The 21,540-nt window shown below is 53.6% G+C and overlaps 1 protein-coding gene across 1 annotated transcript; it reads left to right on the top strand.

Annotated features, from left to right (window-relative positions):
• Positions 1-86: 86 nt before the first annotated feature.
• TXNL1 (thioredoxin like 1) lies at positions 87-16,261 on the top strand. The gene is made up of 8 exons (XM_061478852.1): positions 87-173; positions 2,157-2,327; positions 2,406-2,579; positions 3,856-3,978; positions 6,805-6,874; positions 8,757-8,929; positions 11,487-11,591; positions 16,205-16,261. The coding sequence occupies exons 1-8, from the start codon at positions 87-89 to the stop codon at positions 16,232-16,234; spliced, it is 933 nt and encodes a 310-aa protein (XP_061334836.1). The 3' UTR covers positions 16,235-16,261.
• The last annotated feature ends 5,279 nt before the right edge of the window (positions 16,262-21,540 follow it).

The following is a 21,540-nucleotide window of genomic DNA, read 5'->3' as shown; positions in this document are numbered from 1 at the left end:
CCGGTCCCGGTCCCGGTGCCGGTGCCGCTTCCTCCTCCTCCTCCTCCTCCTCCTCCTCCGCCGCCTCCTCCCGCGGCCCCGGCGCCATGGGGGGGGTGAAGGTGATCGGCAACGACGCCGAGTTCCAGCCGGAGCTGGGCGCCGCCGGCTCCCGCTTGGCCGTGGTCAAGCGGGTGAGCGGGCCCGGAGCGGGCCCTGAGGGAATAGAACCGGGAATGGGGGGATATGGGGGGTGGGATGTGGGATACGGGATATGGGATATGGGGTATGGGGTACGGGGTGTAGGATATGGGATATATGGAGTATGGGATATAGGATATGGGATATGGGGTATGGGATATGGGATATATGTGGTATGGGATGTGGGATATGGGATATATGTGGTATGGGGTATGGCATATGGGATGTGGGATATGGGGTATATGGGGTATGGGGTATGGCATATGGGGTGTGGGATATGGGGTATATGGGGTATGGGGTATGGCATATGGGGTGTGGGATATGGGATATGGGATATATGATATGGGATATGAGGTATGGGATGTAGGATGTATGGGATATGGGATATATGTGGTATGGGATGTGGGATATGGGATATATGTGGTATGGGGTATGGCATATGGGGTGTGGGATATGGGGTATGGGATATATGATACGGGATATGGGGTATGGGATATGGGATATATGTGGTATGGGATGTTGGATATGGGATATATGTGGTATGGGGTATGGCATATGGGATGTGGGATATGGGGTACGGGATATGGGATGTATGGAGTATGGGATATAAGATATGGGATATGTGGTATGGGATATATGTGGTATGGGATGTGGGATATGGGATATATGTGGTATGGGGTATGGCATATGGGGTGTGGGATATGGGATATATGGAGTATGGGATACAGGATATGGGATATGGGGTATGGGATATGGGATATATGTGGTATGGGATGTGGGATATGGGATATATGTGGAATGGGGTATGGCATATGGGGTGTGGGATATGGGATATATGGAGTATGGGATACAGGATATGGGATATGGGGTATGGGATATGGGATATATGTGGTATGGGATGTTGGATATAGGATATATGTGGAATGGGGTATGGCATATGGGGTGTGGGATATGGGGTATGGGGTATGGGATATGGGATATATGATATGGGATATGGAATATGGGGTATGGGATATATGGAGTATGGGATATCCGATACAGGATATGGGGGTATGGGGTATGGGGATATATGTGGTATGGGGTGTGGGATACGGGGTACAGGATATGGGGTGTGGGGTATGGGGTGTGGGGTATGGGGTGTGGGATGTGGGATATATGATATGGGGTATGGGATATATGATACAGGATATGGGATATGGGATGTATGGGGTATGGGATACGGGGTATGGGGTATGGAATATGGGATATAGGATATGGGATATGGGATATGGGATATATGATATGGGGTATGGGATATGGGGTATATATGGTGTGGGATATGGGGTATGTGATATAGAATATATGATATGGGATATGGGATGTATGGGGTATGGGATATGGGGTGTAGGGTATGGGGTGTGGGGTATGGGATATGGGATATATGTGGTATAGGGTATGGGATATGAGGTGTGGGATATGGGATATATGATATGGGATATGGGATGTATGGGATATGGGGTATGGCATATGGGGTGTGGGATATAGGGTATGGGGTATGGGATATAGGATATATGATACAGGATATAGGGTATGGGATGTGGGGTGTGGGATATGGGGTATGGGATATATGATATGGGGTATGAGGTATGGGGTGTGGGATATATGATACAGGATATGGAGTATGGAATATGGGATGTATGGGACATGGGATATATGATACGGGATATGGGGTGTGGGATATGGGATATGGGGCTTGGAGGCAGCCCGGAGCCGGAGGGGCTGCCGCCATTGATCCCACTGGGCTGGGTTCCGTGCCTTGGTCCATGGATCCACGCCATTCCCGCCTGGAAGAGCACGGGAAGGACCCCCCCCTTCCCCCTTCCCCATAGAATTCCCGCTTGGAATGGCCGCTTCCAGCCCCAAACGGGGCCGTTGCGTCCAGCTCCGAACCCCTTAGCGTGGCAAATCCCCTACGGGGCTGATCCCATGGGACGCAGGGAGCATTCCCAATGGGATGCAGGGATCATTCCCAATGGGATCATCCCGACGGATCCGTGCCTTGCGCCCGCAGCTGCGGGCCCTGCCTCAGGATAGCGCCGGCCTTCAGCTCCCTGAGCACCAAGTACCCGCAGGCGGCGTTCCTGGAGGTGGACGTGCACCAGTGCCAGGTGGGAATTCCGTTGGGAAAAGGCTGGGAAAACACCCCCCCCACCTCCGGAATTCCATAAGGATCCCTTCATCCCTAGGGAACGGCGGCCAGCAACAACATCGCGGCCACGCCGACGTTCCTGTTCTTCCGGAATAAAGTCCGCGTGGATCAGTACCAGGGAGCCGATCCCATGGGATTGGAGGAGAAGATAAAGCAGCACCTGGAGAACGAGGCCGGCAACGGCGAGGCCGCCGATATTCCCAAGGGATACGTACGGAGGCGCTTCCCAAAGGAATTCTGATGGGGGAGGGGGGGGGTGGAGGGGTGATTCCTTATGGGATGGAAGCGTCGTTCCCTATGGGATGGAGGGGTGATTCCCTATGGGATGGAAGCATCATTCCCTATGGGATGGAGGGAGCGTTCCCTATAGGATGGAGAGGTGATTCCCTATGGGATGGCGGGGTGATTCCCTATGGGATGGAGGAGTGATTCCGTATGGGATGAGGGAGCGTTCCGTATGGGATGGAGGCATCATTCCCTATGGGATGGAGAGATCATTCCCAATGGGATGCAGGGACCATTCCCTTTGGGACGCAGGGACCATTCCCAATGGGATGGAGGGATCATTCCCAATGGGATGCAGGGACCATTCCCTTTGGGATGCAGGGACCATTCCCTTTGGGACGCAGGGACCATTCCCTTTGGGACGCAGGGACCATTCCCAATGGGACGCAGGGACCATTCCCTTTGGGATGCAGGGACCATTCCCAATGGGACACAGAGATCATTCCCAATGGGATGCAGGGACCATTCCCTTTGGGACGCAGGGACCATTCCCAATGGGATGCAGGGACCATTCCCAATGGGATGCAGGGACCATTCCCTTTGGGATGCAGGGACCATTCCCAATGGGACACAGAGATCATTCCCTATAGGACACAGAGACCATTCCCTATGGGACAGAGGGACCATTCCCAATGGGACGCAGGGACCATTCCCTTTGGGATGCAGGGACCATTCCCAATGGGATGCAGGGACCATTCCCAATGGGATGCAGGGACCATTGCCAATGGGATGCAGGAACCATTCCCAATGGGATGCAGGGACCATTCCCTTTGGGATGCAGGGACCATTCCCTTTGGGATGCAGGGACCATTCCCAATGGGACGCAGGGACCATTCCCTTTGGGATGCAGGGACCATTCCCAATGGGACGCAGGGACCATTCCCAATGGGACGCAGGGACCATTCCCAATGGGACGCAGGGACCATTCCCAATGGGATGCAGGGACCATTCCCAATGGGACACAGAGATCATTCCCTATAGGACACAGAGACCATTCCCTATGGGACAGAGGGACCATTCCCAATGGGACGCAGGGACCATTCCCAATGGGATGCAGGGACCATTCCCAATGGGATGCAGGGACCATCCCTTCCCTCCCACCCAAAGCACTCCTGGGATTCAATGCCCCCCCCCCCCATGCAATTCCCATCCCGCTGGCGCCCTGTATCCCTGCCATTCCCGCTTCCCGCCCCCTTTCCCAGATGGATTTGCTGCCCTTCGTGAACCGAGCGGGCTGCGAGTGCCTCAACGAGAGCGACGAGCACGGCTTCGAGAACTGCCTCCGGAAGGACGCTTCCTACCTGGAATCCGACTGCGACGAGCAGGTCCGGGAATGGCGTTGGGAATGCCGGCGGCTTCCGTAGGGAACGGAGCGCGTTGGGAATGCTGACGGCTTCCGTAGGGAACGGAGCGCGTTGGGAATGCTGACGGCTTCCGTATGGAATGGAGCGCGTTGGGAGTGCCGATGGCTTCCGTAGGGAACGGAGCGCGTTGGGAATGCCGATGGCTTCCGTACGGAACGGAGCGCGTTGGGAATGCCGGCGGCTTCCGTAGGGAACGGAGCGCGTTGGGAATGCTGACGGCTTCCGTAGGGAACGGAGCGCGTTGGGAGTGCCGATGGCTTCCGTAGGGAACGGAGCGTGTTGGGAGTGCTGATGGCTTCCATCGGGAACGGAGCGTGTTGGGAATGCCGATGGCTTCCGTAGGGAACGGAGCGCGTTGGGAGTGCCGATGGCTTCCATAGGGAACGGAGCGCGTTGGGAATGCCGGCGGCTTCCGTAGGGAACGGAGCGTGTTGGGAGTGCCGATGGCTTCCGTAGGGAACGGAGCGCGTTGGGAATGCCGGCGGCTTCCGTAGGGAACGGAGCGCGTTGGGAATGCTGACGGCTTCCGTAGGGAACGGAGCGCGTTGGGAATGCTGATGGCTTCCATAGGGAACGGAGCGTGTTGGGAATGCCGATGGCTTCCGTAGGGAACGGAGCGCGTTGGGAGTGCCGATGGCTTCCGTAGGGAACGGAGCGCGTTGGGAGTGCCGATGGCTTCCGTAGGGAACGGAGCGTGTTGGGAGTGCTGCGTGGTTCCCAATGGGAAAGGAGCACGTTGGGAATGCCGCGTGCTTCCCAATGGGAAAGGAGCGCGTTGGGAATTCCGATGGCTTCCATAGGGAATGGAGCATGTTGGGAGTGCTGTATGATTCCCAATGGGAAAGGAGCACGTTGGGAATGCCGATGGCTTCCATAGGGAACGGAGCGCATTGGGAGTGCCGATGGCTTCCGTATGGAATGGAGCGCATTGGGAGTGCCGATGGCTTCCGTAGGGAACGGAGCGTGTTGGGAGTGCCGTGTGATTCCCAATGGGAATGCAGCGTGCTTCCCAATGGGAAAGGAGCATGCTGGGAATGCCGCATGATTCCCAATGGGAAAGGAGTGCGTTGGGAATGCCGCGTGGTTCCATAGGGAACGGAGCGCATTGGGAATGCCGATGGCTTCCATAGGGAATGGAGCATGTTGGGAGTGCTGTATGATTCCCAATGGGAAAGGAGCGCGTTGGGAATGCCGCGTGGTTCCATAGGGAACGGAGCGCATTGGGAATGCCGATGGCTCCCATAGGGAACGGAGCGCGTTGGGAGTGCCGATGGCTTCCATAGGGAATGGAGCGCGTTGGGAGTGCCACGTGATTCCCAATGGGAATGCAGCGTGCTTCTCAATGGGAAAGGAGTGCGTTGGGAATGCCGCATGATTCCCAATGGGAAAGGAGCGCGCTGGGAATGCCGCGTGGTTCCATAGGGAACGGAGCGCATTGGGAATGCCGATGGCTTCCATAGGGAATGGAGCATGTTGGGAGTGCTGTATGATTCCCAATGGGAAAGGAGCACGTTGGGAATGCCGATGGCTTCCATAGGGAACGGAGCGCGTTGGGAGTGCCGATGGCTTCCGTATGGAATGGAGCGCATTGGGAGTGCCGATGGCTTCCATAGGGAATGGAGCGTGTTGGGAGTGCCACGTGATTCCCAATGGGAATGCCGCGTGCTTCTCAATGGGAAAGGAGCACGCTGGGAATGCCGCATGATTCCCAATGGGAAAGGAGTGCGTTGGGAATGCCGCGTGGTTCCATAGGGAACGGAGCGCATTGGGAATGCCGATGGCTCCCATAGGGAACGGAGCGCGTTGGGAGTGCCGATGGCTTCCATAGGGAACGGAGTGTGTTGGGAGTGCCGCGTGATTCTCAATGGGAAAGGAGCGCGTTGGGAATACCGCGTGGTTCCCCATGGGAAAGGAGCACGTTGGGAATGCCCATGGCTTCCATAGGGAATGGAGCACATTGGGAATGCCGATGGCTTCCGTAGGGAACGAAGCGTGTTGGGAGTGCCGATGGCTTCCATAGGGAACGGAGCGTGTTGGGAGTGCCATGTGATTCCCAATGGGAATGCTGCGTGCTTCTCAATGGGAAAGGAGCACGCTGGGAATGCCGCATGATTCCCAATGGGAAAGGAGTGCGTTGGGAATGCCACGTGGTTCCATAGGGAACGGAGCGCGTTGGGAATGCCGATGGCTCCCATAGGGAACGGAGTGTGTTGGGAATGCCGACGGCTTCCGTAGGGAACGGAGCGTGTTCGGAGTGCCACGTGATTCCCAATGGGAATGCCGCGTGCTTCCCAATGGGAAAGGAGCACGTTGGGAATGCCGCATGATTCCTAATGGGAAAGGAGCGCGCTGGGAATTCTGATGGCTTCCATAGGGAATGGAGCGCGTTGGGAGTGCTGTATGATTCCCAATGGGAAAGGAGCGTGCTGGGAATGCCGCGTGGTTCCATAGGGAACGGAGTGCGTTGGGAATGCTGATGGCTTCCATAGGGAATGGAGCGTGTTGGGAGTGCTGTATGATTCCCAATGGGAAAGGAGCGCGTTGGGAATGCCGCGCGCTTCCATAGGGAAAAGGAGCGCGTTGGGAATGCCGAGTGCTTCCATAGGGAAAGGAGCGCGTTGGGAATGCCGCGCGCTTCCATAGGGAGAAGGAGCGCGTTGGGAATGCCGCGTGCTTCCCTTGTCCATTGGGCCTCCGGGTGCTTCCAAGGGTTTGTCCCCTGGCTCCCGGCGCGTATCCCTCTGGAATGCCGCTGGATTCAGGAGCCTTTCCTCCTCTCCCCCCCAGCTCCTCATGACCGTGGCCTTCAGCCAGCCCGTCAAGCTGTACTCCATGAAATTCCAAGGGCCGGATAACGGTGAGCGGGCGGCAATTCCCAATGGGAGAATCCCTTGGGATAGGGGTGAGGGTTGGGCTTGGGGTTAGGGGTTAGGGTTAGGGTTGGGGTTAGGGGTTAGGGGTTGGGGTTAGGGGTTGGGTTAGGGGATAGGGTTGGGGTTGGGGTTAGGGGTTGGGGTTAGGGGTTGGGGTTAGGGTTAGGGTTAGGGGTTGGGATTAGGGGTTAGGGGTTAGGGGTTGGGGTTAGGGTTAGGGTTAGGGGTTGGGATTAGGGGTTGGGGTTAGGGGTTAGGGGTTGGGGTTAGGGTTGGTGTTAGGGGTTGGGGTTAAGGGTTGGGTTAGGGGTTAGGGGTTATGGGTTAGAGTTTGGGTTAGGGGTTAGGGGTTGGGTTAGGGTTCGGGTTAGAGTTAGGGTTGGCGTTAGGGGTTAGGGGTTAGGGTTTGGGTTAGGGGTTAGTAATAGGGGTTAGGGTTGAGGGTTATGGTTGGGGCTAGGGTTTGGGTTAGGGTTTAGGTTAGAGTTAGGGTTGGGGTTAGGGGTTAGCGTTTGGGTTAGGGGTTAGGAATAGGGGTTAGGGTTGAGGGTTATGGTTAGGGGCTAGGGTTTGGGTTAGGGTTTAGGTTAGAGTTAGGGTTGGGGTTTGGGGTAGGTGTTGGGGTTAGTGGTTAGGGTTTAGGTGTTGGTGTTAGCGGGTGGGGTTGGGGTTTGGGGTTGCATTAGGGTGTGTGGTTAGGGTTGGGGTTAGGGGTTTAGGGGTGGGTTTGGGTTTAGGGGGTTTGGTTAGGGGGTGTGGTTATGGGTTAAAGTGAGGTGTTGGGGTAATGGGTTACGGCTTGGGTTAGTGTTGGGGTTAGGGGTTGGGGGTTTAGGGTTGGGGTTAGGGTTTGGGTTTGGGGTCAGTGTTGGGGTTAGGGGTTAGGGTTATGGTTGGGGTCAGGTGTTAGGGGTTGGGTTTAGGTTAGGGGTTGGGGGTTACGGCTTGGGTTTGCCGTTGCAGTTAGGGTTGGGGGTTTGGGGTTAGGGTTGGGGTTAAGGCTAGGGTTAGGGTTTATGGCTTAGGGTTAGGGTTGAGGGTTAGGGGTTAATTTTGGGGTTAGTGGTTAGGGTTTAGGTGTTAGGGTTGGGGCTCGGGTTAGGGCTTGGGGTTGGGGTTAGGGTTGGGGTTATGGGTTAAAGTTAGGTGTTAGGGTTGGGGGTTATGGTTTGGGGTTAGGGTTAGAGTTTGGGGTTAGGGGTAGGTTTTAGGGGTTAGGGTTGGGGTTTAGGGGGTGGTGTTCTGGGTTACGGTTATGGTTTATGGTTAGGTGTTAGGGTTAGGGGTTATGGCTTGGGGTTATGGCTTGGGGTTAGGGTTGGGGTTAGGGGTTAGGGTTAGGTGTTAGGGATTAGGGTAGTGGTTAGAGTTTAGGGTTAGGGGTTAATTTTGGGGTTAGGGTTAGGGTTTAGGTGTTAGGGTTTGGGGTTGGTGTTAGGGTTGGGGTTGGTGTTAGAGTTGGGGTTAGGGTTGGGGTTAGGGTTGGGGTTATGGGTTAAAGTTAGGTGTTAGGGTTGGGGGTTATGGCTTGGGGTTAGGGTTGTGGTTAGGGTTAGAGTTTGGGTTTAAGGGTTAGGGGTTGGGTTAGGGTTAACGGCTTGGGGTTGGCGTTGCCGTTCGGTTTGGGGGTTAGGGTTGGGGGTTAGGCTGTGGGTTAGGGTTTGGGGTTGGTGGTAGGGTGTATGGTTATGGGTTAAGGTTCGATGTTAGCGTTAGGGGTTATGGCTTGAGGTTCGGGTTTCGGGCTTAGGGTTAGGGTTTAGGGTTGGGGTCAGTGCTTCGGGGTTGGCTTTGTGTGTTAGGGGTTGGGGTCATTCCCTTGGGAGCACGGCTCCGTTCCCGTTATCCCATCCCATCCCATCCCAGGCCAAGGCCCCAAATCCGTGAAGCTCTTCATCAACCTGCCGCGCTCCATGGACTTTGCGGAAGCGGAGCGGAGCGAACCCACGCAGGCGCTGGAGCTGAGCCCCGAGGACATCCGCGAGGCCGGGAGCATCCCGCTGCGCTACGTCAAGTTCCAGAACGTCAACAGCGTCACCGTGAGTGCCCCTGCCCGCCATTCCCGGCCTCGGGAATGCCGCCGCCCTGCCGTGGCCTGCTCTCCGTGGCAGCTTGGGAGGGAGAAGGGAGCGTCGCGGCCCTCGTTGCGTCTGCGCGGAATGCTGAGCTGTTCCGTCGTTCCTTAAGTGTGGAATGCTATTCCATGATTCCAGAAACGTGGAATGCTGAGCTGTTCCAGCGTTCCTTAAACGTGGAATGCTGAGCTGTTCCGTCATTCCTTAAACATGGAATGCTATCCCGTGATTCCAGAAACGTGGAATGCTGAGCTGTTCCGTCATTCCTTAAACGTGGAATGCTATTCCATGATTCCATAAACATGGAATGCTGATCTCTTTCGTCATTCCTTAAACGTGGGATGCTATTCCATGATTCCTTAAACATGGAATGCTCATCTCTTCCATGATTCCTTAAATGCAGAATGCTGTACCATGATTCCAGAAAGATGGAATGCTGATCTATTCCGTCATTCCTTAAACGTGGAATGCTATCCCGTGATTCCAGAAACATGGAATGCTGAGCTGTTCTGTCATTCCTTAAACATGGAATGCTATCCTGTGATTCCCGAAACATGGAATGCTGAGCTGTTCCGTCATTCCTTAAACGTGGAATGCTATCCCGTGATTCCAGAAACATGGAATGCTGAGCTGTTCCGTCATTCCTTAAACGTGGAATGCTATCCTGTGATTCCAGAAACGTGGAATGCTGAGCTGTTCCGTCGTTCCTTAAACGTGGAATGCTATGCCATGATTCCTTAAACATGGAATGCTCATCTCTTCCATGATTCGTTAAATGCGGAATGCTGTCCCATGATTCCATAAATATGGAATGCTGATCTATTCCGTCATTCCTTAAACGTGGAATGCTATCCCGTGATTCCAGAAAGATGGAATGCTGAGCTGTTCCGTTATTCCTTAAACGTGGAATGCTATCCTGTGATTCCAGAAACGTGGAATGCTGAGCTGTTCCGTCGTTCCTTAAACGTGGAATGCTATCCCGTGATTCCAGAAAGATGGAATGCTGAGCTGTTCCGTCATTCCTTAAACGTGGAATGCTATTCTATGATTCCATAAATATGGAATGCTCATCTCTTCCATGATTCCTTAAATGCGGAATGCTGTCCCATGATTCCATAAATATGGAATGCTGATCTATTCCGTCATTCCTTAAATATGGAATGCTATCCCGTGATTCCTTAAATATGGAATGCTGATCTGTTCCATCATTCCTTAAACATGGAATGCTATCCCCTGATTCCTTAAACATGGAATGCTGATCTGTTCCATGATTTCTTCCGTGCGGAATGCTGATCTATTGCGTCATTCTTTAAACATGGAATGCTATCCCATGATTCCATAAACATGGAATGCTATCCCAGGATTCCAAAAACCTGGAATGCTATCCCAGGATTCCATAAACCTGGAATGCTGCTCTCTTCCACGATTCCATAAACCTGGAATGCCCTTCTCTTCCACGATTCCATAAACCTGCAATGCTCTCCCAGGATTCCATAAACCTGGAATGCTATCCCAGGATTCCATAAGCCTGGCATGCCGCTCTCTTCCATCATTCCTTCCCCCCGGAACGCTGATCTCTTCCACGATTCCATAAACATGGAATGTTATCCTATGATTCCATAAACCTGGAATGCTATCCCAGGATTCCATAAACCTGGAATGCTATCCCAGGATTCCATAAACCTGGCATGCCGCTCTCTTCCATCATTCCTTCCCCCCGGAACGCTGATCTCTTCCACGATTCCATAAACATGGAATGTTATCCTATGATTCCATAAAGCTGGAATGCTATCCCAGGATTCCATAAACCTGGCATGCCGCTTTCTTCCATCATTCCTTCCCCCCGGAATGCTGCTCTCTTCCACGATTCCATAAACCTGTAATGCCCTTCTCTTCCACGATTCCATAAACCTGCAATGCTATCCCAGGATTCCATAAACCTGGAATGCTATCCCGGGATTCCATAAACCTGGCATGCCGCTCTCTTCCATCATTCCTTCCCCCCGGAACGCTGATCTCTTCCATGATTCCATAAACATGGAATGTTATCCTATGATTCCATAAACCTGGAATGCTATCCCAGGATTCCATAAACCTGGAATGCTGCTCTCTTCCACGATTCCATAAACCTGTAATGCCCTTCTCTTCCATGATTCCATAAACCTGCAATGCTATCCCAGGATTCCATAAACCTGGAATGCTGCTCTCTTCCACGATTCCATAAACCTGTAATGCCCTTCTCTTCCATGATTCCATAAACCTGCAATGCTATCCCAGGATTCCATAAACCTGGAATGCTATCCCAGGATTCCATAAACCTGGCATGCCGCTCTCTTCCATCATTCCTTCCCCCCGGAACGCTGATCTCTTCCACGATTCCATAAACCTGGAATGTTATCCTATGATTCCATAAAGCTGGAATGCTATCCCAGGATTCCATAAACCTGGCATGCCGCTCTCCTCCGTCATTCCTTCCCCCCGGAATGCCGATCCCTCTCTTCTCTTCCCCCCCTCCCCGCAGCTCTTTGTGCAGTCCAACCACGGCGCCGAGGCCACGACCCGCGTCACCTACTTCACCTTCATCGGCACGCCCGTGCAGGCCACCAACATGAACGACTTCAAGCGCGTGAGTCCCCATCCCGATCCCATTCCCGGCTTTTCCCAACGTTGGGAACGCTCGGACGCGCCGACACCCCCCGCGTTCAGCGCCGGCCGGGCGGGCGCCGAAGGGGATGGAAGAGGGAAGAGATCGGAGGGGTTTTGGGAAGAGATCGGAGGGGTTTTGGGATGCGATGGATGGGGTTTTGGGATGCGATGGATGGGGTTTTGGGAAGAGATTGATGGGGTTTTGGGATGCGATGGATGAGGTTTTGGGAAGAGATGGATGGGGTTTTGGGAAGAGATCGGAGGGGTTTTGGGAAGAGATGGATGGGGTTTTGGGATGCGATGGATGGGGTTTTGGGAAGAGATCGATGGGGTTTTGGGAAGAGATCGGAGGGGTTTTGGGATGCGATGGATGGGGTTTTGGGATGCAATGGATGGGGTTTTGGGATGCGATGGATGGGGTTTTGGGAAGAGATGGATGGGGTTTTGGGAAGAGATCGGAGGGGTTTTGGGAAGAGATCGATGGGGTTTTGGGAAGAGATCGATGGGGTTTTGGGAAGAGATGGATGGGGTTTTGGGATGCGATCGATGGGGTTTTGGGATGCGATGGATGGGGTTTTGGGAAGAGATGGATGGGGTTTTGGGAAGAGATGGATGGGGTTTTGGGAAGAGATGGATGGGGTTTTGGGATGCGATGGATGGGGTTTTGGGAAGAGATCGGAGGGGTTTTGGGAAGAGATGGATGGGGTTTTGGGAAGAGATCGGAGGGGTTTTGGGAAGAGATCGGAGGGGTTTTGGGATGCGATGGATGGGGTTTTGGGAAGAGATGGATGGGGTTTTGGGATGCGATGGATGGGGTTTTGGGATGCGATGGATGGGGTTTTGGGATGCGATGGATGGGGTTTTGGGAAGACATGGATGGGGTTTTGGGATGCGATGGATGGGGTTTTGGGAAGAGATGGATGGGGTTTTGGGAAGAGATCGGTGGGGTTTTGGGATGCGATGGATGGGGTTTTGGGAAGAGATCAGTGGGGTTTTGGGATGCGATGGATGGGGTTTTGGGATGCGATGGATGGGGTTTTGGGAAGAGATGGATGGGGTTTTGGGAAGAGATCAATGGGGTTTTGGGATGCGATGGATGGGGTTTTGGGAAGAGATCGGAGGGGTTTTGGGAAGAGATCGGTGGGGTTTTGGGAAGAGATGGATGGGGTTTTGGGAAGAGATCAATGGGGTTTTGGGAAGAGATGGATGGGGTTTTGGGAAGAGATCGATGGGGTTTTGGGAAGAGATCGGAGGGGTTTTGGGAAGAAATGGATGGGGTTTTGGGAAGAGATGGATGGGGTTTTGGGAAGAGATCGGAGGGGTTTTGGGATGCGATGGATGGGGTTTTGGGAAGAGATGGATGGGGTTTTGGGAAGAGATCGGAGGGGTTTTGGGAAGAGATGGATGGGGTTTTGGGAAGAGATCGGAGGGGTTTTGGGATGCGATGGATGGGGTTTTGGGAAGAGATCGGTGGGGTTTTGGGAAGAGATCGGTGGGGTTTTGGGAAGAGATCGGTGGGGTTTTGGGATGCGATGGATGGGGTTTTGGGATGCGATGGATGGGGTTTTGGGAAGAGATGGATGGGATTTTGGGAAGAGATCGGTGGGGTTTTGGGAAGAGATCGATGGGGTTTTGGGATGCGATGGATGGGGTTTTGGGAAGAGATGGATGGGGTTTTGGGAAGAGATCGGTGGGGTTTTGGGAAGAGATCGGAGGGGTTTTGGGATGCGATGGATGGGGTTTTGGGATGCGATGGATGGGGTTTTGGGAAGAGATCGATGGGGTTTTGGGAAGAGATGGATGGGGTTTTGGGAAGAGATGGATGGGGTTTTGGGAAGAGATGGATGGGGTTTTGGGAAGAGATCGATGGGGTTTTGGGAAGAGATGGATGGGGTTTTGGGAAGAGATCGGAGGGGTTTTGGGATGCGATGGATGGGGTTTTGGGAAGAGATCGGAGGGGTTTTGGGATGCGATGGATGGGGTTTTGGGATGCGATGGATGGGGTTTTGGGAAGAGATGGATGGGATTTTGGGAAGAGATCGGTGGGGTTTTGGGAAGAGATGGATGGGGTTTTGGGATGCGATGGATGGGGTTTTGGGAAGACATCGGTGGGGTTTTGGGAAGAGATCGGTGGGGTTTTGGGAAGAGATCGGTGGGGTTTTGGGATGCGATGGATGGGGTTTTGGGATGCGATGGATGGGGTTTTGGGAAGAGATGGATGGGATTTTGGGAAGAGATCGGTGGGGTTTTGGGAAGAGATCGATGGGGTTTTGGGATGCGATGGATGGGGTTTTGGGAAGAGATCGGTGGGGTTTTGGGAAGAGATCGGAGGGGTTTTGGGAAGAGATGGATGGGGTTTTGGGAAGAGATGGATGGGGTTTTGGGAAGAGATCGGTGGGGTTTTGGGAAGAGATTGGAGGGGTTTTGGGATGCGATGGATGGGGTTTTGGGAAGAGATGGATGGGGTTTTGGGAAGAGATCGGTGGGGTTTTGGGATGTGATGGATGGGGTTTTGGGAAGAGATCGGAGGGGTTTTGGGAAGAGATCGGAGGGGTTTTTGGGAAGAGATGGATGGGGTTTTGGGAAGAGATGGATGGGGTTTTGGGAAGAGATCGGTGGGGTTTTGGGAAGAGATCGGAGGGGTTTTGGGAAGAGATGGATGGGGTTTTGGGAAGAGATGGATGGGGTTTTGGGATGCGATGGATGGGGTTTTGGGATGCGATGGATGGGGTTTTGGGAAGAGATGGATGGGATTTTGGGATGCGATGGATGGGGTTTTGGGAAGAGATGGATGGGGTTTTGGGAAGAGATGGATGGGGTTTTGGGAAGAGATCGGAGGGGTTTTGGGAAGAGATCGATGGGGTTTTGGGAAGAGATGGATGGGGTTTTGGGAAGAGATCGGAGGGGTTTTGGGATGCGATGGATGGGGTTTTGGGAAGAGATCGGAGGGGTTTTGGGATGCGATGGATGGGGTTTTGGGATGCGATGGATGGGGTTTTGGGAAGAGATGGATGGGATTTTGGGAAGAGATCGGTGTGGTTTTGGGAAGAGATGGATGGGGTTTTGGGATGCGATGGATGGGGTTTTGGGAAGAGATCGGTGGGGTTTTGGGAAGAGATCGGTGGGGTTTTGGGATGCGATGGATGGGGTTTTGGGATGCGATGGATGGGGTTTTGGGAAGAGATCGATGGGGTTTTGGGAAGAGATGGATGGGATTTTGGGAAGAGATCGGTGGGGTTTTGGGAAGAGATGGATGGGGTTTTGGGATGCGATGGATGGGGTTTTGGGAAGAGATCGGTGGGGTTTTGGGAAGAGATGGATGGGGTTTTGGGAAGAGATCGGTGGGGTTTTGGGAAGAGATGGATGGGGTTTTGGGATGCGATGGATGGGGTTTTGGGAAGAGATGGATGGGATTTTGGGATGCGATGGATGGGATTTTGGGATGCAATGGATGGGGTTTTGGGATGCGATGGATGGGGTTTTGGGATGCGATGGATGGGGTTTTGGGAAGAGATCGATGGGGTTTTGGGATGCGATGGATGGGGTTTTGGGAAGAGATCGGTGGGGTTTTGGGAAGAGATGGATGGGGTTTTGGGATGCGATGGATGGGGTTTTGGGATGCGATGGATGGGGTTTTGGGAAGCGATGGATGGGGTTTTGGGAAGAGATCGATGGGGTTTTGGGATGCGATGGATGGGGTTTTGCGAAGAGATGGATGGGGTTTTGGGAAGAGATGGATGGGATTTTGGGAAGAGATGGATGGGGTTTTGGGAAGAGATCGGAGGGGTTTTGGGATGCGATGGATGGGGTTTTGGGAAGAGATGGATGGGGTTTTGGGAAGAGATCGATGGGATTTTGGGAAGAGATGGATGGGGTTTTGGGAAGAGATCGGAGGGTTTTTGGGATGCGATGGATGGGGTTTTGGGAAGAGATGGATGGGGTTTTGGGAAGAGATGGATGGGGTTTTGGGAAGCAATGGATGGGATTTTGGGATGCGATCGATGGGGTTTTGGGAAGCGATGGATGGGGTTTTGGGAAGCGATCGATGGGATTTTGGGAAGCGATGGATGGGATTTTGGGATTTGATGGATGGGATTTTGGGAATCATTCAGTGGGATTTTGGGAAGCGATGGATGGGGTTTTGGGAAGCAATGGATGGGATTTTGGGATGCGTTCGATGGGGTTTTGGGAAGCGATCGATGGGATTTTGGGATGTGATTGGTGGGATTTTGGGAATCATTCAGTGGGATTTTGGGAAGCGATGGATGGGATTTTGGGAGCATCCCTTTGGAATCAGCCCCATCCCAAGGCGGCATTATGGGATGGATCCGCTTCGGCTCGCCGCCATCCCTTTGCCTTTGCGTGGCCTTGGAAGCGGGTCCAGTCCTGCTCCAGGAGCTGGGAATGGGCTTCCCAAGGCTTTTCCCTCTGGCGGCAGCATCCCTTCCATCCCGAAGCACGGCGAGCCGCTCACACTTCCCGCTTTTCCAGCCCCTCGGAACGCCGCCTCCCTCCGGCTGCTGCCGTTCCCGTCGGGAATGCCGCGGGAAGAGCCTGCCGCCGAGCCCGCCTTCTCCTTTCTTCTCTCCTCAGGTAGTGGGCAAGAAGGGGGAGAGCCACTGAGCCCCATTCCCGACCGCCATTCCCGGAGGAGCGCCGACCGCCATTCCCAAAGAGAATTCCCGGCTTTTTTGGTTCCCCCCTCCCCTCCCCCCCCACCCCCCCACCCTGGGAATTCCCACTTTTCCCGGAATTCTCCCGCTGTGCCCTTGTAAATAAAATTCCATGCCTTTTGCCAAGGGGGAAAAGGAAGGGGGGGGGGGGGGGGGGGCGGTATTCCCGGAACTGGGATCGCGGCTTCCATTCGGGATGCGCCGTTGCGTGGGATAGGGGCCGGCAGCCCTGTGCCGGGTGGGTTTCCAACCCCCTTCCACGAGTTCGACATTCCCAAATCCAGGGAAAACACGGAATTTCGGGGCTGGTCTCCCTCTTTTTTTTTCCTTTATTTTGGGGGGGTTTAAGCGGAAATGGGCGTTGCCAATGGGAATTCTGTATATCCATGGGAATTATCCCCCCCTGCCCCCCACGGCCATGGGATGGAAAACTTGGGAATGCTGCCGCCAACCCCCCCCCCCCCTTTTTCCTCCCGTTCCCCATCCCACCCAAGCCGGAACCCCGTATCCTTGCTGACGGCATTCCAAAAGTGAGGAATTCCATGGGAAACCCCCCCGTGGGGAAGCACTTTTCCCTCTGGGGGGGGTGGGTTTAGCCCCGCTCCCCATTGACACCTAAGGGGGAGGAACCGGAGCAGGCCCCGAAGCCTCGGCCCCCAGCAGCGCCTCCCGCCGCCTCCCCCCGCTCCCCCCCGGCCTCCGCTCCCCCTCCGCGTCCCCTTCCCCGCGCTCCGGGAGGCGCCGCGGGCCCGCCCGCCGCTAGGTGGCGCTGTGGCGCCGGGAAGCGGCCGGGATCCCGGGACGCTCCCGATGGATCCCGGTGGATCCCGGTGGATCCGGATGCTCCGCAACCCCCCCCCCCCCCCGCATGGATCCCGGCTCCGCCATTCCCGATCCCTACAGCCCCGTATCCTCGGAGCGCGGTAAGCAGGGAATTCCCCCCCCCCCCCCCCCTCCCTTTGGGATCGGCTTGGGAATGGGGGGGGTGGGGGGGAACAATGGGATCGGGAGGGAATTCCCGGGATAAATGAGGGAATCGCCCCATTCCCGGTGGGAAGGGAGGAATTCCAGCGCGGATCCGGCGCTTCATGGCCACAGGGAATGGGAGCCGCTCTTATCCCGGCGTTCCCGAGGTGGGAAAGCCCTTGGGAAGCTGGGAGAACGGGAAGGGTTTGGGAATGGTTTGGGATGGTGTTCGGGGCCCGCTGGGATGGGATTGGGCTATGAGGGGGGTGGAGCATCCCCATGGAGCATCCCTATGGAGAATCCCCATGGAGCATCCCTATGGAGCACCCCTATGGAGAATCCCCATGGAGCATCCCTATGGAGCATCCCTATGGAGAATCCCTATGGAGCACCCCTATGGAGAATCCCTAAGGAGCATCCCTATGGAGCATCCCTATGGAGCATCCCTATGGAGAATCCCTATGGAGCATCCCTATGGAGAATCCCTATGGAGAATCCCTATGGAGAATCCCTATGGAGCACCCCTATGGAGCATCCCTAGGGAACATTCCCATGGAGCACCCCTATGGAGCACCCCTACGGAGCACCCCCATAGAGCATCGCTATGGTGCATCCCTATGGAGCATCCCCATGGAGCATCCCCATGGAGCATCCCTATGGAACATCCCTATGGAGCACCCCCATGGAGCACCCCCATAGAGCATCCCTATGGAGCACCCCTATGGAGCATCCCTATGGAGCATCCCCATGGAGCATCCCTATGGAGTATCCCTATGGAGCATCCCTATGGAACACCCCTATGGAGCACCCCCATAGGGCATCCCTATGGAGCATCGCTATGGAGCATCCCTATGGAGCATCCCCATAGAGCATCCCTATGGAGCATCCCCATGGAGCATCCCCATGGAGCATCCCTATGGAGTATCCCTATGGAGCATCCCTATGGAACACCCCTATGGAGCACCCCCATAGGGCATCCCTATGGAGCATCGCTATGGAGCACCCCTATGGAGAATCCCCATAGAGCATCCCTATGGAGCATCCCTATGGAGTATCCCTATGGAGCATCCCCATGGAGCATCCCTATGGAGCATCCCTATGGAACACCCCTATGGAGCACCCCCATAGGGCATCCCTATGGAGCATCGCTATGGAGCATCCCTATGGAGCATCCCCATAGAGCATCCCTATGGAGCATCCCCATGGAGCATCCCCATGGAGCATCCCTATGGAGTATCCCTATGGAGCATCCCTATGGAACACCCCTATGGAGCACCCCCATAGGGCATCCCTATGGAGCATCGCTATGGAGCATCCCTATGGAGCACCCCCATAGGGCATCCTTATGGAGCATCCCCATGGAGCATCCCTATGGAACATCCCTAAGGAGCATCCCTATGGAACATCCCTATGGAGCATCCCCATGGAGCATCCCCATTCCATGCCGGCTCAGCAGCATTCCCAAGAGCTGGAATCCCGGCAGTTTTCTTTGGGAGGCCCTTCCAAGCCAAGCGGGAATCCTTGGGAACGATGGGAATGGCCATGGGGAATTTCCCTCTGGAATGCCGCTCGTCCCTGGCGACCCTGCGCTTCCGGATGGGCTCCGGCGCCTGTTCCCACCCGGCATTCCCGCTGCTCCCAGCGCACGAGCCTGATCCCTGCCTGCGGCCTTGGAAAACACCCTCCTATCCCTGGCCTATCCTCCTTCTCCTTCCTTTTCCCTCCTCCTCCCTCCTTTTCCATCCCTTTCCCCTCTTTCTCTTTCCTTTTCCATCCTTTCCATCCTTTCCATCCTTCTCCCTCCTTTTCCCTCCTTTTCCCATCCTTTCCCATCCTTCTCTCTCCTTTTCCATCCTTTTCCCTCATTCTCCTTCCTTTTCTATCCTTTTCCTTCCTTTTCCCTCCTCCTCCCTCCTTTTCCATCCTTTCCCCTCTTTCTCCTTCCTTTTCCATCCTTTTCCATCCATCTCCCTCCTTTTCCCTCCTTTTCCATCCTTTCCCATCCTTCTCTCTCCTTTTCCATCCTTTTCCCTCATTCTCCTTCCTTTTCCATCCTTTTCCATCCATCTCCCTCCTTTTCCCTCCTTTCCCATCCTTTCCCATCCTCTCTCTCCTTTTCATCCTTTTCCCTCATTCTCCTTCCTTTTCCATCCTTTCCATCCTTTCCCATCCTTTCCTACCTTCTCCCTCCTTCTCCATCCTTTTTCATCCTTTCCCCTCCTTTTCCCTCCTTTTCCTTCCTTTTCCCTCCTTCTCCCTCTTTTTCCTTCCTTTTCCCTCCTTTTTCTTTCCTTCTCCCTCCTTCTCCCTCCTTTTCTATCCTTTTCCTTCCTTTTCCTTCTTATCCCTCCTTTTCCCTCCTTCTCCTTCCTTTTCCATCCTTCTCCCTACTTTTCCCCTTCTTTTCCCCCCTTCTCCCTCCTTTTCCCATCCTTTCCCATCCTTCTCCCTCCTTTTCCCTCCTTTTCCATCCTTTTCCCTCCTTTTCCCATCCTCCTCCCTCCTTTTCCATCGTTTTCCTTCCTTTTCCATCCTTTTCCCTCCTTTTCCCTCCTTTTCCATCCTTTTCCCCATCCTCCTCCCCCCTTTTCCATCCTTTCCCCTCTTTCTCCATCCTTTTTCATCCTTTCCCCTCCTTCCTTTTCCCTCCTTCTCCCTCCTTCTCCCTTTCCATCCTTCTCCTCCTTTTCCATCCTTTTCCTACCTTTTCCCTCCTTTTCCCTCCTCCTCCCTCCTTTTCCTTCCTTTTCCATCCTTTTCCTTCCTTTTCCCTCATTCTCCTTCCTTCTCCCTCCTTCTCCCTCCTTTTCCATCCTTCTCCTTCCTTTTCCCTCCTTTCCCCTCTTTCTCCCCCCTTTTCCATCCTTTTCCATCCTTTTCCCTCCTTCTCCTTCCTTTTCCATCCTTTTTCATCCTTCTCCCTCCTTTTCCCTCCTCCTCCCTCCTTCTCCTTCCTTCTCCATGCTTTTCCTTCCTTTTCCCTCTTTTTCCCTCCTTCGTTTTCCATCTTTTTCCCTCCTTTTCCATCGTTTTCCATCCTCCTTCTTCCTTTTCCCTCCTTCTCCCTCGTTTTCCCCTCCTGCTCCCTCCATCCTTTTCCTTCCTTTTCCATCCTTATCCATCCTTCTCCACACACACGTGTACACGCACACACGTGTACATACACACGTGTATATACATACACACACGTGTACATACATACACACACGTGTACATACATACACACACGTGTACATACATACACACACGTGTACACACACACGTGTACATACATACACACGTGTACATACATACACACACGTGTACATACATACACACACATGTACCTACATACACACACGTGTACACACACACGTGTACATACATACACACACGTGTACATACACACACGTGTACATACACACACGTGTACATACATACACACACATGTACATACATACACACACGTGTACACACACGTGTACATACATACACACACGTGTACACACACGTGTACATACATACACACACGTGTACACACACGTGTACATACATACACACACGTGTACATACATACACACACGTGTACACACACGTGTACATACATACATACACGTGTACATACATACACACGTGTACATACACACACACGTGTACATACATACACACGTATGTACACACACACGTGTACATACATACACACACGTGTACATACATACACACACGTGTACACACACGTGTACATACATACACACACATGTACATACATACACACACGTGTACACACACGTGTACATACATACACGTGTACATACATACACACACGTGTACATACATACACACACGTGTACACACACGTGTACATACATACACACACGTGTACATACACACACACGTGTACATACATACACACACGTGTACATACACGTGTACATACATACACACACGTGTACATACACACATACGTGTACATACATACACACACGTGTACATACATACACACACGTGTACATACACACACGTGTACATACACACACGTGTACATACATACACACACGTGTACACACACGTGTACCTACTACACACACACGTGTACATACACACACGTGTACATACATACACACACGTGTACACACACGTGTACATACATACACACACGTGTACATACACACACGTGTACATACATACACACGCATGTACATACATACACACACGTGTACATACACACACGTGTACATACATACACACGCATGTACATACACACACGTGTACATACACACACATGTACATACATACACACACGTGTACACA

The sequence above is a fragment of the Pezoporus flaviventris genome, unplaced genomic scaffold (genome assembly GCF_033815535.1).
Source record: "Pezoporus flaviventris isolate CSIRO_AGI_PZ_B2104156 unplaced genomic scaffold, CSIRO_AGI_Pfla_v1 ptg000132l, whole genome shotgun sequence".
In the NCBI taxonomy this organism is placed as follows: Eukaryota; Metazoa; Chordata; class Aves; order Psittaciformes; family Psittacidae; genus Pezoporus; species Pezoporus flaviventris.
Note: the sequence above shows the minus strand (reverse complement) of the source record. Positions and strands in the feature narration are given on the sequence as shown.

Excerpts from the sequence above, each read along its gene's own strand:
- TXNL1 (XM_061478852.1), top strand. The coding sequence starts at position 87 with ATGGGGGGGGTGAAGGTGATCGGCAACGACGCCGAGTTCCAGCCGGAG. Across the intron at positions 6,875-8,756 it reads ATTCCAAGGGCCGGATAACG|GCCAAGGCCCCAAATCCGTG; the intron begins GTGAGCGGGCGG and ends ATCCCATCCCAG. Across the intron at positions 8,930-11,486 it reads AGAACGTCAACAGCGTCACC|CTCTTTGTGCAGTCCAACCA; the intron begins GTGAGTGCCCCT and ends CCCTCCCCGCAG.